At 41.6% G+C, this 17,062-nt stretch overlaps 1 protein-coding gene and 1 pseudogene across 8 annotated transcripts in view; both read left to right on the top strand.

The window, feature by feature from the left end:
- Window positions 1–4,629, top strand: part of HDAC4 (histone deacetylase 4) — a 439,923-nt gene extending 435,294 nt beyond the window's left edge. For all 8 annotated transcript variants that reach the window (XM_054043726.1, XM_054043721.1, XM_054043725.1 and 5 more), the window contains one exon: window positions 587–4,629. In XM_054043726.1, coding sequence (XP_053899701.1) covers window positions 587–626 — 40 coding nt within the window. In that variant the 3' untranslated portion in view covers window positions 627–4,629. The remainder of the gene's footprint in view (window positions 1–586) is intronic.
- LOC128845211 (uncharacterized) lies at window positions 1,348–5,772 on the top strand (annotated as a pseudogene).
- The last annotated feature ends 11,290 nt before the right edge of the window (window positions 5,773–17,062 follow it).

Genomic DNA, 17,062 nt, shown 5'->3' with positions numbered 1-17,062 from the left:
GACAGTAATGTGTGTAACCATCTGGTGATGCAGTGCAGAGTCTGACTTCATCTTTTTGTCATTTCCTTTTAATTGGACACGTTCCCAGTATCGTCAGGGTAATTATTTCAACAGTAAGTGGCTCCTGCCCCTCTGTTTTATTACACCCTCTCAGACTAGCCAGGAGAATGGTGACAGTGCCAACCATGTCTTAATATGCTATACACACTGGCTCCTCTGGTCCAAAGCAGCCGAGCACACGCATTCATCAAGACTGGAGGGGAGTCAGCTCTTCAGTGCGATGATTTTGAACTTCAGAAAACCTGGAGAAATGCTGCTCTTTCCACTTGTAGCAGACTCTCCAAAAAGTTTAAAAGACAGTTTAATTCTTAACAGCCTGGGTGAGTAAAACTTACATGGGTTGGTAGGGGAGGGTTTGCAAACTGGAGAGTGAGAGTTTTGGGGAAAACACACATTAGTGCACCAGAGAAAGTGTAGCACTTTTGTACACAGCACACTGTGAATTTCTCATCCTTATCATGCCCCTGCCCTTTTTTCTTTTTCTCCCTCCCCCCATTCTGCCTCCTTTGGATGAAATTGTTTACAGACCAGATGATGAGCCCATGGAAGAGGAGCCTCCCATGTAGCGTTCACCTTTGAGCTGGAGTTCTCCTGTTTGTTCGTCTTTGTCTTGAAGCTCTGCCAAGAAGCTTTCTCTTGTTACTCCTGCGTCCTGTCATGGTTTTCTTACAGAATACAGAAGGGACAACCAGGTGTAAAACACAGCAACAGAAAAATCTCTCCATATATATATACACATGTATACAGCATATACAGAAAAGGAAAAATGCTGGTGAAGAGCAGCAGTGTTGAAGACAAGCACGTATGCTGGGCATTCTTCTTCTGGTCCTCAATGGAAGCCGTAAGGGGAACAAAGCCCATGAAAGTCTTTGGCAAAGTTGTCAATTTTTTTTCTAAAAAAAATAATTAAATCAAAGATTCAACAACACAAAAACAAACAAACTTCATTTAAAACTGGTGCTTAAAGTTTGATTACCCACAATTCAGCAATCTCCGTTTGAACCACTCAACCCATCTTGTAGTTTTGTTTCTTGGATTTTTTTTTTTTAAATGGCTCTCGTCTACCTGTGAGTCAGACATTCTCTTCAAAACCAGAACAATGCGAGATGGTGTATTTTTAATGGGGAGGGTGGGGGAAAGAGGACTAATCTATCTATCTATCTATCTATCTATATATATATATATAAAATACAAAAAAAAAGAGGAAATGGAGCTCAGAAGGAGTCGGCTTTAGTAACTCCAAAGCCATCTGAAGATGAGTTTGTGCCTTTTTTTTTAATTGAGCTGATGGATTTGGTGCAGCTGGATTTTCTGAAGTTTGAGGAACAATGCCTTAAGAAAAAGAACAGCAGCAGTTTGTCAACATATTTCCTCTGGGAAAGCCAAGAACTGCCATCAGGAAGGAAGACTGGTTTGTGCTGGCATGATTACTGGAAGCAGGCATCAGCTGCAGAGAGCATCTCCAAAACGGTCTAAAGTTTGGATTTTTTGTTTTGTTTTATTGCTGTGGGAAAAAAATTAAGGTAGTTGCCAAGGAAGTGGCAAATACTGTTGGATCTTTGAAATTCAACCAGTTTTGAAAACAAATTTTCAAACATTTTCTCTCTCTGACATTATGTAGAAATTGAATTTACCAATCTGGTTGTTGAAGCATGCAATAGAGACAACTGCAGTTTTAAGATTGGAATGCTTTTCATTAAAAGCAACTAGCATGAGATATTGCTTAAATTGTTAGGTGTGTGTGTGTGTGTGTGTATATATATATATATACATATATACATATATGTATATATATATATATATATTACAAATGTATTCCAAGCTTAGAAATCTGATTCTTATGAATTATTGATAAATATTTATAATGCATTTATATAAAATAAATATATATAATAAATGCAGACTATAAAAGTAGCCATTGAAAGGTCCCTAGTGAAAGATTTATTTGTTAATTGGAATTGGTGCTTTTGGAGAGGGATCTAGTTTGAAACTTGAGCATTTTCAAACTACAGTTTGGAAAGTTTTCAGAACACCAACACATTAGCCACTGGGCAACTACCCTAAACATTTGTATTTTAATTTAAGGTTTTCTAACAAAAATGAGTTTTTAAGCAAAGATTATGAATTTGCTGTTAATTTTTATATTGATATTTCACAAAAACCCTAAAGAAGCCTTGTTTGTGTGAATCTTACATTTATTTTACCTTTGGCAGTTGTTTTTCTGAATGGTAACAATGTCAACATTTTTCTTCCCTAATCTCATCCGTGTACATTACTTTCTGTGGGGTTTTTTTGTTTTGTTTTGTTTTTAAGTCTTTTGTACAGTGAGCAGCTTTCCACAGGTGTACGGAACTGTTGCAGGTTGTCAGAGTTTATTTTCAGAACGCGTGCATTTAACTAAAAGAGGGGAATCCAATGGTCTCTTTTGTATGATACCAATGATTGTATATTTCCTCAGTTCTGTGATAGAAGCTGTGTAAAGAAAATAAGAGTTTTACCTTAAGCATAGTAGTATTACAATGGGTGATGTATCATATCCTCCATGTGGATTGTGGCGAGGATTATATATGGCATTAGTAGCTACCATGTTGAAGGCTTGCCAGACACTATTGAGGCAACTAGCATTCACTCACACACACTAAGCATCTTTCTGAACCACCATTGTTAGAATTGTAATTTTAGTCCTCCAAAGAACTTTTTTTTTTTCAAATATATTTTTAAGATGAAGTCATTGTTGAGTGAGAGAGTTTTAATCTTCAGCTCCATTGATTTTTCCCTATTGCCTTTCGGAGCTGGCCCGCAGTATAAGCAGATAATCCTTGAGTTGTGGAGTTAGTGACTAAAGGAGACCAAATTGACACGTGTACCTTTTCAAAGCAGAGTAGGATAGCACAGATCTCTTATCTGAACAACCAAGGGTATTTTTTTTATTATTATTATGATAACTGACGGTCATTTTATATTACTTATTTTCCAGTTCTTGAAGTAGCTGTTTTTCATTCCATTCAGAACATACTAAGTTCAGGCTTGTGGAAAGAATTTGAAACATACCATGCAAGTGCAAGAGGGTTCTTTGCTTTGTTTTATAATGCAATTGAATAAACAGACACTACTGTATTTGAGTTTTTGCTAACCCAAGTACATTTAAAATTATGAAATGTTTTGGTTATTAGAACTGTCTTCAGCATATTCTAACGGTAAGGTTCAAATATAAAAATGCAAAAAATGTGTATGCATTGGTTTTTTAAATGACCACTTTGCTGCTGTGATCTAAAACATAATTTGGCTGTGGAATCCTGTGATTTCATATTTTACATCATTTACCCATTCATAAATGTTGGCAATATCAACATATACATGATGCCTTTTGTATCCAGACCTTCCTAACTGTTTTTTTTTTAATTAACAATTTTAGTATCACTTGTGGAAAATATTTGTGTTCCTCTTTCCTTGTGAACAATTGCTGACAGATTGAGTTGATTTCTTTTAAATTAGATGATTGGCAATAGCCTGAAATATTCAGTACCCTTCCATCTTGTCACTTTCAAGATGCATTGTTCATTTATTTTAAATCATTTCACTAAGTTATTGCCATCAATGGAAAGACTTACCAAGACTTTACAAGTCGTCAGTCTACTCCAAAGTCTAGATCACTTGGATTGGCTACAACCTTACTTGCCTAAACCCACTCAACAGGCCACATCTGGGTGCTCCGTGGCCTGTCTGATCTTGACTGGTGCAGATAGAAGGGAAAGGAGGTGCTCGTTTTGGAGACCACCATTTTTTCACGCCTTGAGCTTTTGGCCTCTTCATTTCAGTAGCCTTCTAAGAAAATGTGGGTCAGTGAGCATCCAGTCCTGAGGGGAATGCTAGCAAACTCTCTGGAGTAGCCACCAAAGAGGTGCATTGCAGGTAGATTCAATGAGCACTCATTCCCTTTCCTTTCTACTTCCCCTCCTGAACCCAGGCATGATGCACTTCAGTTCCACCAGCAAGAGACCAGAAGTTGTGCATCACTTTGTAGCCAAGTCTTTGGGGTGGCCCATTACAATAATACTTTTTTTCTTTTGCCTGTTTGGAAACGAAGCAACATCTTCAAATTGTCTTACAGAGAAGCAAGTCCCAGTTTGCAGTACACAATTGATCATTTTGTTTTTTTACTTTCAATACGAAACATTCCTTTCTTAGTCGCAGTCATGTATTCATTCCATTCTTCCTTTTTGTAACTTTTTGGGCCCATGTGTTTTATGGGCATTGATATATATAAATATATATATATAAATATATATGAATATATTTTTTTAAGTTTCCTACACCTTGAGGTTGCATGGTCTGTAAGGTTGGCATGTCTTTATATTGTATACAGATTTTGCACGCCAAACTTGGCAGCTTTGAAAAAAAAAAATTTCCCCTCTTGTGGGATTTGCAGAGACAAAGGTTGAGGCAATTTTCTGTCAAACACACGCAAAAAGGAAGGAGAGTGGGGGTCGGGGGAATTGCATCTTACTGAACTTAAGAAATTGTGCTTTTTATTGTAAAAAGATAAATAAAAAGGACTACTTAAACATTTCTCATTTTAAGAAGAAAGAGTTTATCTAGCACTTGTGACTTACCAATAATAGAGTTTATTGTATTTATGTGGAAAACAGTGTTTTAGGGAAACTACACAGAACACGCAAAGTAAACTGCCTATGTCATTTTAAAACAAAAATTTGGTTGGGTTTTTTCTTTTTGTTGATTTTTGTTTTGTTTTCTCTTCGCTGGGAGGGCGGGGAGTTGGGCACATCCCAACACATCTAGGCATTCATTCTGAGAAAAGAAGGATTTAAGGAGTTAAGTCTTCAGCACAGCTGTGTTAACTTTTTTAATGACTTTGAAATGTCTCACTAGATTTCACTTTAAACAGTCGTGTACTGTGCAAGCACTGTGGTTTAAAATAAGACTTTACATCAAAAGGAATAAAAAATGTTTCTTCATTGTGACGAAGCTGGGCTTGTTCTCAGCTCTGCTTCATGTACTTTGATATTGATGAAAAAGTATCCTATTGAAAGAAAATAAATTAACACTTTTCTGTGCTCCATAGTGGAGGCGCTATTTTCCAATTTATGAGGATGACAAACTTATATATATATAATATATATATATATATATATATATATATATAAAAAGGGGGGGGATGGGTTTGAACATTATTCACCCAAGAGCTTATTACAGATATGTAGTATCAAAGTTGTAACTATATTATATTCTACTTTATACCTATACATGCTCAGTATGATGTCACCATTGGTAGCAGCTACCGGTTTACTCTGTAATTTAGACACAATTTCACTCTTATTGTATGGACCCTACTTTAAGTGATGGTAGCATTCTTTGTGCTAAAATTTTCTGATGATCCTTTCTTTTACTTGGTGGAGTTGGAATTTTTTTTTCTCATTCTTGTTTTTGTTTTATTTGTTTTTTTTTTGTTTGTTTGTTTGTTTTTTACTGGCCAATGGTGTCTTTCTCTGACAGTACCAACTTCAATTTCAACTTTATTAGGAGTCCAGTATTTTGTACCACATTATGACAACTTGTTATTCTTGTGGTGTAAATAAAAAGAAAAAGTTAATTATAGTACCATCTTTGTTTCTGCTAGTGATCTTCTTCACAGCTGATGTCTCCTGTTTAATTGCTTGGATCAATCTTGTTGCCCGACCATCAGAGGCATAGTAACTGTTCGCCTGGTTAAAAGTTTTCAAAATATTTCTTGGTCTCACAAAAGAAGTTCTGATATTCTGCTAGCAGTAATAGGTTGATCATTTCAGTGTGTAGACATTTAAGCATATTTCTTATTATTAGTGAACTGAATGTAATATTTTTCTGAGGTTAAACCCACAATTATGTCTGCTGTATATCTGAAGAGGTATATTCCCCGAAAAGGTGTTAATGAAACTATCTGTATGTGCATCAGTAAGAGAATATACCACTGAGGCAATAAATTAAGCATTTATAATATGTAAGGAAGGACTTCAGAACAGTGGATGCCACAGAACAGCACTTGCTGAGTTAGTCTCAAAATGTAGGCCCTGATTCTGCAAACACTCATATACATGCTTAACTATCCACACATGAGTAGCTCCATTGAGTTCACAGTGCATGAAGTAAATATGTATGGGTGTTTGCAGGATCGGGGCCTTAATTTTCTCCCAAAACATTTTCAGCTAGAAAGTCTGTCTTTCCAGATCTCTTGTGCAATTCTAAAAGAAGAAGAAAATGAATACAACCAGCATACATGCTACTCAGAAAACTAACTGCCCCCTGTTTTAACAAATCATGTGTGTACTGTATGCAAACATGCAAACAAGTTGTGTATACAACTTATGTAGACTTATAATAACTTTAAAATTGTTCTTAAAGAAGCCTGCTACAGCGTTAAAACATTCAAAGAACATTAACTGCCAATAAGGAATGGATGTGCTCTCAAAACCCAAAAATGTCTTGCTGAAATTAATGGACAAAGAGGCACAAGTGTTTGCCTTTTCTTGAGTATAATGGGGTCATACACTGTAGTTCTGGGGTTACAGAAGAGATCTGAAAAGAGCAGAAACACAACAAATGGTGTTAACAGTGGCATTTCTGTAAGACAAAGTTCCTCTAGGAGATAGAGGGCTTCGTTGAAGATAGTGGCGGGGTGAGTAGATATAGTCTGTCTGCGGTTTTCAAAGCTTATGACCCAAAGGTTTATTTTCATACACGAGTGGGTGCTTAACATGTGAGACTTCATTCTGCGTCTTTACCACAAACCCAGTGAAGTTGCTGGTCTGTTCAGAGATCAGTTAGCTTATCAATTCACTGGATACGTTGTTCCCATTGAAGTCAATTTCTTGGGAGCATAGTTAGGCCAACATTGGGTGCTTTTGAAAATCCCACCCATAATCTGTAACCTTATTTCCTAAAGGTCATGCTCCCATGTTAACCTCCTACCCACATATTTTCCCAAACAGGAAGATAGTTAACCCAATTAGGTCATCTTTTGTTCATGATCACATATAGAAACCTAGGAGGAGGAGGATTCTCCTATCAGTGTTCAAAAAAACTATCATGAGATACCGTCATCATGCAGCCTTCTGAAGTTATTCTGCATCAGCTGAATAAAACAGAACACATAATTTCACCACATAAGTGTGAAACATATGCCAGAATGAGGCATGAAGCAGGCAATAATGGTGATTATAGATAATGAAAATCTTCAAAGAGAGCATAATCTATCTCAGAGTTCTCTAGAGTGCCCATCACTGGAGTACATAAGTGCTTCCCAGGTAAATTAGGTCTGCATGGCAAAGTCCCTAGCAGGCCTCTTGTGGCTTCTGCTCTTCCATGGTAGATGAGGTTCTGTTTGGGGTATTCCCTGCACCAGTTCCCTCTCCCAATAAATTTGGCTCTGGTGGGAGGGTCTTGCAGCATGGCCCAAAAGTGGTCAGGCTCTAGATTAATCTAATCTTGAGAAAATTGTTCCATAGCCCAATCCCATCAACCAAGAATGTCCTCTCTGGTTCTCACATGTTTCGCCTTGAGAGCTGCGAGATGCATTATCCCAGTGGAGCTGGCTGCCACGGTGAGTTGTGCATGTAAATGTAGTCATTGATGGAGCAGGGGGGTAACCTGTTGATGGCCTGGAAGATCAAGACTAAGAGCTAGCCATGGGAGCCAGTGAAGGGATGAGAGCACAGGACTGTTGCATTCACAGTGACCAATCCCACTGAGGACAGGGGCTGCTGCTGGGGCCTCTGCATTGCAATCACCTTCACACCCAGATACAGAGAGTTACAGCAGTCCAGTCTGGAGGTCTCTAATGCATGGATCACCGGGCCCAGGTCTCTACTGAACAGTAGGGGTGAAAATTCCTGGGGAATTGGAGCCAGAAGGTACTCGTCACCACTGAAGCTACTTGTAATCTTGGTATGAAGTCAAACAGGACCTTGAAGTTTCACAGATCCCCCCCAGTGGAAGGTGAAGTGTGGGCATGGGGATTGTAAAATGGCCATTTCTCTGGATAATTTCACCCTCCCCTTCTCACCAGCTTCACTTTGGACTTGTCTGTGTTGTTTTTCTGTCAGCTATTCTTCAGCCAGATGCTGATCTCATCTAGGCATTGTGGTGGCGCAAATGGAACAGGTTTCATCAAGATGGGGTTGACAGCAAAGTCCATGGGCTCCCACCATCTTTCTATGCAGTTTAATGTAGACGTTGAAGGGATGGAAAACCTGTCGTAGAGGAATGGAAAACCTGTCGTATGAAAGGAGACTCGAGGAGCTCGGTTTGTTTACCTTAACCAAAAGAAGACTGAGGGGGGATATGATTGCTCTCTTTAAATATATCAGAGGGATAAATACAAGAGAGGGAGAGGAATTATTTCAGCTCAGTACTAATGTGGACACGAGAACAAATGGATATAAACTGGCCGTCAGGAAGTTTAGGCTTGAAATTAGACGAAGGTTTCTAACCATCAAAGGGGTGAAGTTCTGGAACAGCCTTCCGAGGGAAACAGTGGGGGCGAAAGACCTCTCTGGCTTTAAGATTAAGCTTGATAAGTTTATGGAGGGAATGGTTTGATGGGATAACGTGATTTTAGTCAATAGGTCAATAACGTGCCATCGCTGGTAATTAGTAACAATGGTCAATGATGGGATATTAAAAGTTACTACAGAGAACTTTTTCCGGAGGGTCTGGCTGGAGAATCTTGCCCACATGCTCGGGGTTCAGCTGATCGCCATATTTGGGGTCGGGAAGGAATTTTCCTCCAGGATAGATTGGCAGAGGCCCTGGAGGTTTTCCGCCTTCCTCCGCAGCATGGGGCAGGGGTCGCTTGCTGGGCAGAGGTTGCTTGCTGGAGGATTCTCTGTGACTTGAAGTCTTTTAAGTCATGATTTGGGGACTTCAACAGCTGAGTCAAGGGAGAGAATTATTCCAGGAGTGGGTGGGTCAGCTTTTGTGGCCTGCATCATGCGGGAGGTGGTCAAACTAGATAATCATAATGGTCCCTTCTGACCTTAAAGTCTATGAGTCTAAGGGGGAGACTCTAGATCCTTGTGGGATTCAGCAGGTGCAGCTTTGGGAAAGGAAGAAGAGCAGTTGCTCATTGCTCTACTGACTCATGCTGCAGAGAATGGCTGGCGGTGTTGTAGTGCTGCCCTGTGAAAGCAACTTTAAGATTGCTACCCAAGTCACCAACTTTCCTGATCTTGTCAAAAGGCTTGCAATATTATTTGGTGTCTTTTCTTAAAGCCCCAGCTCCTGGAATCATGTGACACTGAGAATTGCATTTTTTTTAAAATAAAAATAAGTTTTTAGCCCTCATGATAGCAGGGAAGAGCTTGAAAATGCGACTTCTAAAGGGCTAAACCTAGAAGGCAAATAAAAAACCCCCTCAAGTTTATTTAAATCTCATGATTTCTTTTTAAAAGAATCTCACAATTTCTTGGGGCCTAACTCGTTATTTTTGAGGACTTAAGGACAGGCTAGACTTCCATCCCTTGCTGAATTGGAATTTAATGACTTTGAAATATCTCACTAGAATTCACTTTAAACAGTCGTGTATTGTGCAAGCACTGTGGTTTAAAATAAGACTTTACATCAAAAGGAATAAAAAACGTTTCTTCATTGTGACAAAGCTGGGCTTGTTCTCAGCTCTGCTTCATGTACTTTGATATTGATGGAAAAAGTATCCCATTGAAAGAAAATAAATTAACACTTTTCTGTGCTCCATAGTGGAGGCGCTATTTTCCAATTTGAGTATGACAAATATATATAAGGGGGGGGGGGGATGGATTTGAACAGAGAAATGCTCAGCTAAGGTAAAGCCTTTGTATATCCAGTTCCCCGCCTGGAACCTCAAATGTCAGAACATCACACAAGACAACCACACAACCTTAACTCTGTTTGAGGATGCCAGTAGGACTGGAAACATTGCCCTACTGTCTGTCCACTTAGAGACCCTGATTTCCATACTGTATGAGCAACATACTCTTTAATACAGGTATCCTTACATCACCCATAAGTGTAAAAGGAAACACCATTCTGAGATGTTCAGACCCTATGGAAATAAGGGCCCTCTAAATACCTGGATAAATCCTTGTTCTTTGTGAATAACAGGCACCTGGTTTTACTTACTCTTCTGCTGGCTCACTTGTCTCTGTCTGTCTGTAACATGTTGGCGAAGGAATGAAGTCTCCTTCACTCTCTTCAGCCTCTGTCTCCCCTTGCTGACTGAACCCACACCCAATAGCTGTTAGGCAGCTCTCAGCAAGGAGAGCAAGGGACAGATCTTTTAAACGTGAATGGCTTTTCTGTTTTTTTTCAATTTTCACCTATATCCAGTAGGATTCTGCCCACTGATGCCTAGAACATTCCCTGACATTTTGGAATTGATTGGATGCAGCATTTGGAGTCATAGAATCAGAGAACTGAAAGGAATCTTGAGAGGTCATCTAGTCCAGCCCCCTGCACTCAAGGCAGGACTAAGTATTATCTAGACCATCTCTGACAGGTGTTTGTCCAACCTGCTCTTAAAAATCCCAAATGATGGAGATTCCACAACTTCCCTAGGCAATTTATTCCAGTGCTTAACCACCCTGACGGGAAGTTTTTCCTAATGTCCAACCTAAACCGCCCTTGCTGCAATTACTTCTTGTCTTCTCCTCAGAGGTTATCATGTTGCATCCAAACAGACAGAGAAATGAAAACATAAGAACAGCCATACTGGGTCAGATCAATGGTCCTTCTAGCCCAGTATCCTGACTTCCCACAGTGGCCAGGGCTAGTTGTTTCAGAGGGAATGAACAGAATAGGTAATCATCAAGTGATCCATCCCCTGTCACCCATTCCCTGGCAAATGGGGGCGAGGAATACTTCAGAGCATGGTTTTGCATCCCTGCCCATCCTGCCTAATGTTGATGGGTCTATCCTCCATGAATTTATCTAGGTTTTTTTTTTTTAACCCTGTTATAGTCTTGGCCTTCACAACATCCTCTGGCAAAGAGTTCCACAGGTTGACTGTGCATTGTGTGAAGAAATACTTCCTTTTGTTTGTTTTAAACCTGCTGCCTATTGATTTCATTTGGTGGCCCCTAGTTCTTGTGTTATGAGGAGTAAATAACATTTCCTTATTTACTTTCTCCACACCCATCGTGATTTTATAGACATATCCTCCCTTAGTCGTCTCTTTTCTAAGCTGAGAAGTCCCAGTCTTATTAACCTCTCATCATAATACCATTGAGTTGCTTATAGGGCCTTGGCCTTGTTTACATTTAAATACATTATTGACCAAAGTGTTATAGGAGTATGCTTTATCTGCATAGAAGTCAAAATAGATAATATGAGTTGCCAGTAGATGGCGCTCAAGAAGAGGCAGCATCATCCTTCGGCATCAAAGAAGTGATACTACTTGTTCTGCACATGTGGCTTCCTTTGGGCAGCTGTTTACATCAGCTCTTAACAGAAAGCAGCCCTCCAAAGAAGTGAAAACACATGTTTATTTAGTTTTATTTTAGCAAGTGCATGCAGGCAAGAATAGCATCAGACCCGGGGTTCACTATGAGACATACAATAGGTGAAAAGGCAGGAGTCAGCAGTGACTTGGTCTGCTCCTAGAAAGGAGCATGAAAAGCCAGCAAGTAAACCAAACCCAGGTCTTAAAGTCACTAAAAAGCATTTTTCAAATATAATTTTACTTTCCCAGGGTTGGTAAACATTCATCCTTTAAAAAAGTCACCTGTCTTGCTCTAATTGCGAAGCGGGGTGTAAAGATTAATAGTCATACAAAATGGATTAGGTAAAAAAACCTCTCTTCTTCAGATGGATAAGCATCCCTGTTTATATGAGCCAGGTGAAACCTTGTTATGGGTTCTGATAAAACCCCATTGAGACTGATGGATGTAAACTCACTTTTCAGTTAACATAATGGTAAACATAAGCCCTAGCTAAGACAAAAGACTTATATGAACCTGCACAATGGCATTTGTTGAGTATTGTTTGGATAGATGGGGGGAAAGGAAGGCAGAACAGACCAAAAAGACTGGGGGGGAGAGAGAGGCTGAAGGAACAGCTGAAAGTAGGTGGCTGACGCTGGAAGAAACCTGGGGAGAAGGTTTTTGTGTTGGGCTGCAGGCTGAAAAGCGTGTTCTTGGTGCAGTGAGCAAAAGAAGCCTGATGTTTCCTGATATTTGTACATTTTTTGTAAACAAAACTGTACCAAAAAATACCTATCACCAATTTCTCCTCCCAACAGGAACAACTTACTAGATCCTGAATTTTTGGCTAGTCGCTTGGGTCAAAAGAGTTAACACCTGCCAAGTACAGCAAAGAGATGCTGTTAAAAATGTGCAGGCGCAGATGCTATTTAGAGTGGCATGGTGTGACAAATTGTGCCCTCGCTTGGGATCCCTAATGAGAATTCCCTTTTTTGGGTCTACATATTTGCAGCCACATGTTTGCAACTACAAAACTGTGTATTAAAAAGGGGAGTTCCCTTGTGTTTGTAAACTCCAGTGCATACACTCTGCTGGGGAATGCACTAATTTCATTGTATATGTACTGTTGAGTGTCTAGAAACACAAATACATCTCCAATCCATATCTCCCAAACCTTGACTAAAAGACCTTGTACCTGATGCTCCTCTGTTCCAGTTTGACTGCATGGATGTGAAACTGGTCTATCTGTCCTTTTGACTCCTGCTTACAGGAGGAATGAACTAAACAGCACTGGCACCAGAGCTGGGATTTCAGCATGAAATAAAATATTTCAATAATTGCTTGTTTAGCCATGGAATTTTTATAGCCAGAAATCTTAGTCCCAAAGACAATACAATAGTGTTGTGCCATAATTAATGTACCACAAAATATTTACAGTAGTTCCCAGCATGCCTGTTATCTCCACTGGCTTGTGTTTCAACAATACTGAGTTAAGGGAGACTATTTAGATTGAAGAAAAGTCCTAGCTATTTTAGCTTGATGCTACTTGAAAAGGAATAGGTGCTCTGAAAAAGATTTGGGGGCAGTGGTGGATAATCAGCTGAACATGAGTTCCCAGTGCAACATTGTGGTCAAAAGAGCTAATGCGATGCTTCGATGCATAGACTCTCAAGTAGAAGTAGAGACATTATTTTCTGTCTCTATCTGGCACTGGTGCAACAGTTGCTGGACAACTGTGTCCAGTTCTGGTGTCTGCAATTCAAGAAAGATGTTGATAAATTGGAGAGGGTTCTGAGAAGAGCCACAAGAATGATTAAAGAATTAGAAACTGTGCCTTATAGTGTTAGACTCAATGAGCCGAATCTATTTAGCTTAAGAAAGAGAAGTTTAAGAGATGATTGATTATAGGCTAAAAGTACCCCCATGGGAACAAATATTTAATAATGGGCTTGTCAAGCTAATAGAGAAAGGTATAATGTAATCCAGTGGTGGGAAGCTGAAGCTAGACAAATCCAGACTGGAAATTAGGTGTACATTTTTAACAGTGAGAGTAATTAGTCATTGGAACAATTTACAAAGGGTTGTGGTGGATTCTCAATCCCTGACCATTTTTAAATCAAGATTGGATGTTTCTATAAAAGATCTGCTCTAGTTTGGGGCAGGGCTCTGGCCTGTGCTGTGCAGGAGGTGAGACGAGATGTTCACAACGGTCCCGTCTGGCCTTGCAATCTATGAATCTAGTCTTTCAGGGAGGAGGTTTACTTCCTTGTTGGCTTTATGTAGCAGTTTTTAGGGGGGGGGGTTGATCTGGTTAACAAATCAAGACTTTGCTTTAAATGAGTGTTTTTGTAGCAACATTACAGGGAGAGAACAATAGCCAGGTTGAACACTAAGTGTACAGAATATGCACGAAGTAGGGCCCTTGTTAAGGCGGTGCCAACGATATGTTCTGTTTTCAGGCTGGGATGTGGGCCTCTGTTGACTGGAAGCTTTCTGTTAGCAACAGTCAGGGCTGGCTCCAGCGTTTTTGCCGCCCCAAGCGGCAAAAAGAAAAAAGAAAAGCCGCGCCACCGCTTCATTCTTCGGTGGCAGGTCCTTCCCTCCGAGAGGGACTGAGGGACCCACCGCCGAAGAGCCGGACGTGCCGCCCCTTTCCGTTGGCCGCTCCAAGCACCTACTTGCTGCGCTGGTGCCTGGAGCTGGCCCTGGCAACAGTGCCGGTCTGACCTCCTTGTTGTCTGCTCTAAAGCCCACTCAGACAGACAGCTAGGGAACTGTGGTGGGGTGTTCACCCCACACAAGCCTTGAAAGGGTTCATGAGGCTGCAAAGGGGGCCAATTAGCTCAATAGGCCACCCCTGAGGGTAATTAAGATGGATTAAAAACAACAAGGAGTCCGGTGGCACCTTAAAGACTAACAGATTTATTTGGGCATAAGTTTTCATGGGTAAAAAAACCTCTCTTCTTCAGATGGATAAGCAACCAGTGAGTGGGACTAGAACCAAGTGGAGAGGGCCCAGGAGGGGCTATGATAAAGCCTGGATGTTGGCAGCAGAAGGGGAAGGGGCTGCTGTGAGGAAGCCTGCAGTCACTCTTGGGGCATTAGGGAGAAAGGTGAAGAGCTGAGATCCTGGCCCTGAGGAACGGGCATACCTAGAGGAGAAAAGCAGGAAGGCACATAGGGAAATAGCAATGGGGTCTGGGAGTAAGCAGACCATGACTGCTGGACTGAGGCCTTTCTGCTGAAAGCTGGAGTAGTGGGCAGACCAGGCTTCCCCTACCAGCCACTGGAGAAGTGGCACAGTGGAATTGGAGACTGCCTGAGATAGTTCGTCTTGTGGGACTTTGATACCCCAGGACTATAGTGACCTGGTTGGAGGGCCAAGTTACAAAGAGAGAGCACCCCAAGTTGCAAGAGGGGGTGTGGCCAGCTGCATGAATGAGCAGCAGAAGGGAGTGTCAGACATGAGTGGACCTAAGCCCCAGGGCAGCCAGGAGGAGATGCCATAGTAGTGAGTGGACCCCTGACAGGAATGTATGCATTCCCCATGCCTGGCTGCTATGGTTAAAATGTAACCAAGAGCTGCAAGAGTTGCAGCTTTCTTTCCAACCTAGGATCAGGGAATGTTTGCTGACTGGCTGCAGGCAGACAGCGGAGGAGGGGATCGTCTATTGTGCCAAGCAGAAGGCTGTCCAGAGGTCCTGTGGGTGTGTTAATACAAGAGGAGCCCTTTAAATGCTGCTAAGAAGCCCAGGCCCCCAAGTCTGTGCTGTAGTCCAAACTCTTTAACAGTGGGTGGGGGTGCTAGTTCTGGGAGGGAGTTAGGATGCGGGAGGTGGTTCCAACCTGGGGCAGGGGGTTCGGGTTGTGGGCTCTCACTGGGCAGCCCTTACCTCAAGCAGCTCCCAGTCGGTGGTACAGTGGGACTAAGACAGGCTCCCTGCCTGCCCTGGCTCCATGCTGCTCCCAGAAGTGGCTGGCATGTCCAGCCCCTAGGTGGAGGCATGGCCAGGCAGCTGCACACTGCCCGCAGGCGATGCCTCCGCAGCTCCCATTGGCCATGGTTCCTAGCCAATGGGAGCTGGGCCGGGAACAGCACGTGAAGCTTCCTGATTGCCCCTGCGCCTAGGGGCCGGACATGCCAGCCACTTCTGCAGAGCTGCGCAGAGCCAGGGCAGGCAGGGAGCCGTCAATATTACTTTAATGGCCTGGTGAGCAGTGCTGACCAAAGCCGCCAGGGTCCCTTTTTGTCAAAACCGGACACCTGGCAACCCTAGAAGAGAGACCAATTCCAGCCTATACGCACAAGGTGTGTGTCATAACTAAAAGGGAAGGGTAACAGCTCTCCTGTGTACAATACTATAATCCCTCCTGGCCAGAGACACCAAAATCCTTTTACCTGGAAAGGGTTAAGAAGCTCAGGTAACCTGGGGGACACCTGACCCAAAGGACCAATAAGGGGACAAGATACTTTCAAATCTTGGTGGGGGGAAGGCTTTTCTTTGTGCTCTTTGTTTTGGGGGTTGGTCACTCTTGTGACTAAGAGGGACCAGACATCAATCCATGCTCTCCAAATCTTCTGAACAAGTCTCTCATATTTCAAACTTGTAAGTAACAGCCAGGCAAGGCGTGTTAGGTTTATCTTTGTTTTCTCAACTTGTAAATGTTCCTTTTGCTAGAGTGTTTATCTCTGTTTGCTGTAGCTTTGAACTTAAGGCTAGAGGGGGTTCCTCTGGGCTCTTTGAATCTGATTACCCTGTAAAGTTATTTTCCATCCTGATTTTACAGAGATGATTTTTACCTTTTCTTTAATTAAAAGCCTTCTTTTTAAGAACGTGATTGATTTTTCCTTGTTTTAAGATCCAAGGGGTTGGATCTGGACTCACCAGGAACTGGTGGGGGAAAGGAGGGGGGATGGTTAAATTCTCCTTGTGTTAAGATCCAAGGGTTTGGATCGGTGTTCACCAGGAAATTGGTGAAGAAGTCTCTCCAGGCTACCCAGGAAAGGGAATTAGCACTTGGGAGTGGTGGCAGCAAAAGCAGATCTAAGTTAGTAGAGAAGCTTAGAGGTTTTCATGCAGGTCCCTACATCTGTACCCTAAAGTTCAGAGTGGGGAAGGAACCTTGACAGTCTGGAAAAAATCATATCCAGTTGGCTGATTATGCATGTCCAGCCAGAGGTGCACAGTGTAATAAATGCCCTAAATATGGACATTTTGCAGCTGTTTGCCACATGAAAGCAGTCAGTGAGTTGACTCATATGATAATCAACAGCCATTGTTTCTAGGATGGATCATTTGTGATGCCTGCCTGGAGAGTGAAACTGAATATTCAAGGAAAGACCATTACTTTAAAATTGATTCAGGAGCTGATGTCTCAGTCATCTCAGAAGGGACATATGGTAACCTTCAACCCCCTCCTGCAGCTGAAGTCACCTGAGACAGTTCTGACTTGCCCTGGAGATATTCTGAATTGCATGGGCCAGTTCACCACAGAAACAACTTAAAAAGATGAAAGCTATGTATTCAGACTGCATGGGGTCAAAGGACCAC

This window comes from Malaclemys terrapin, chromosome 11, assembly GCF_027887155.1.
Source record: "Malaclemys terrapin pileata isolate rMalTer1 chromosome 11, rMalTer1.hap1, whole genome shotgun sequence".
Lineage (NCBI taxonomy): Eukaryota > Metazoa > Chordata > Testudines > Emydidae > Malaclemys > Malaclemys terrapin.
The sequence above is the reverse complement of the archived record's forward strand: the minus strand, read 5'-3'. Positions and strand labels throughout refer to the sequence as shown.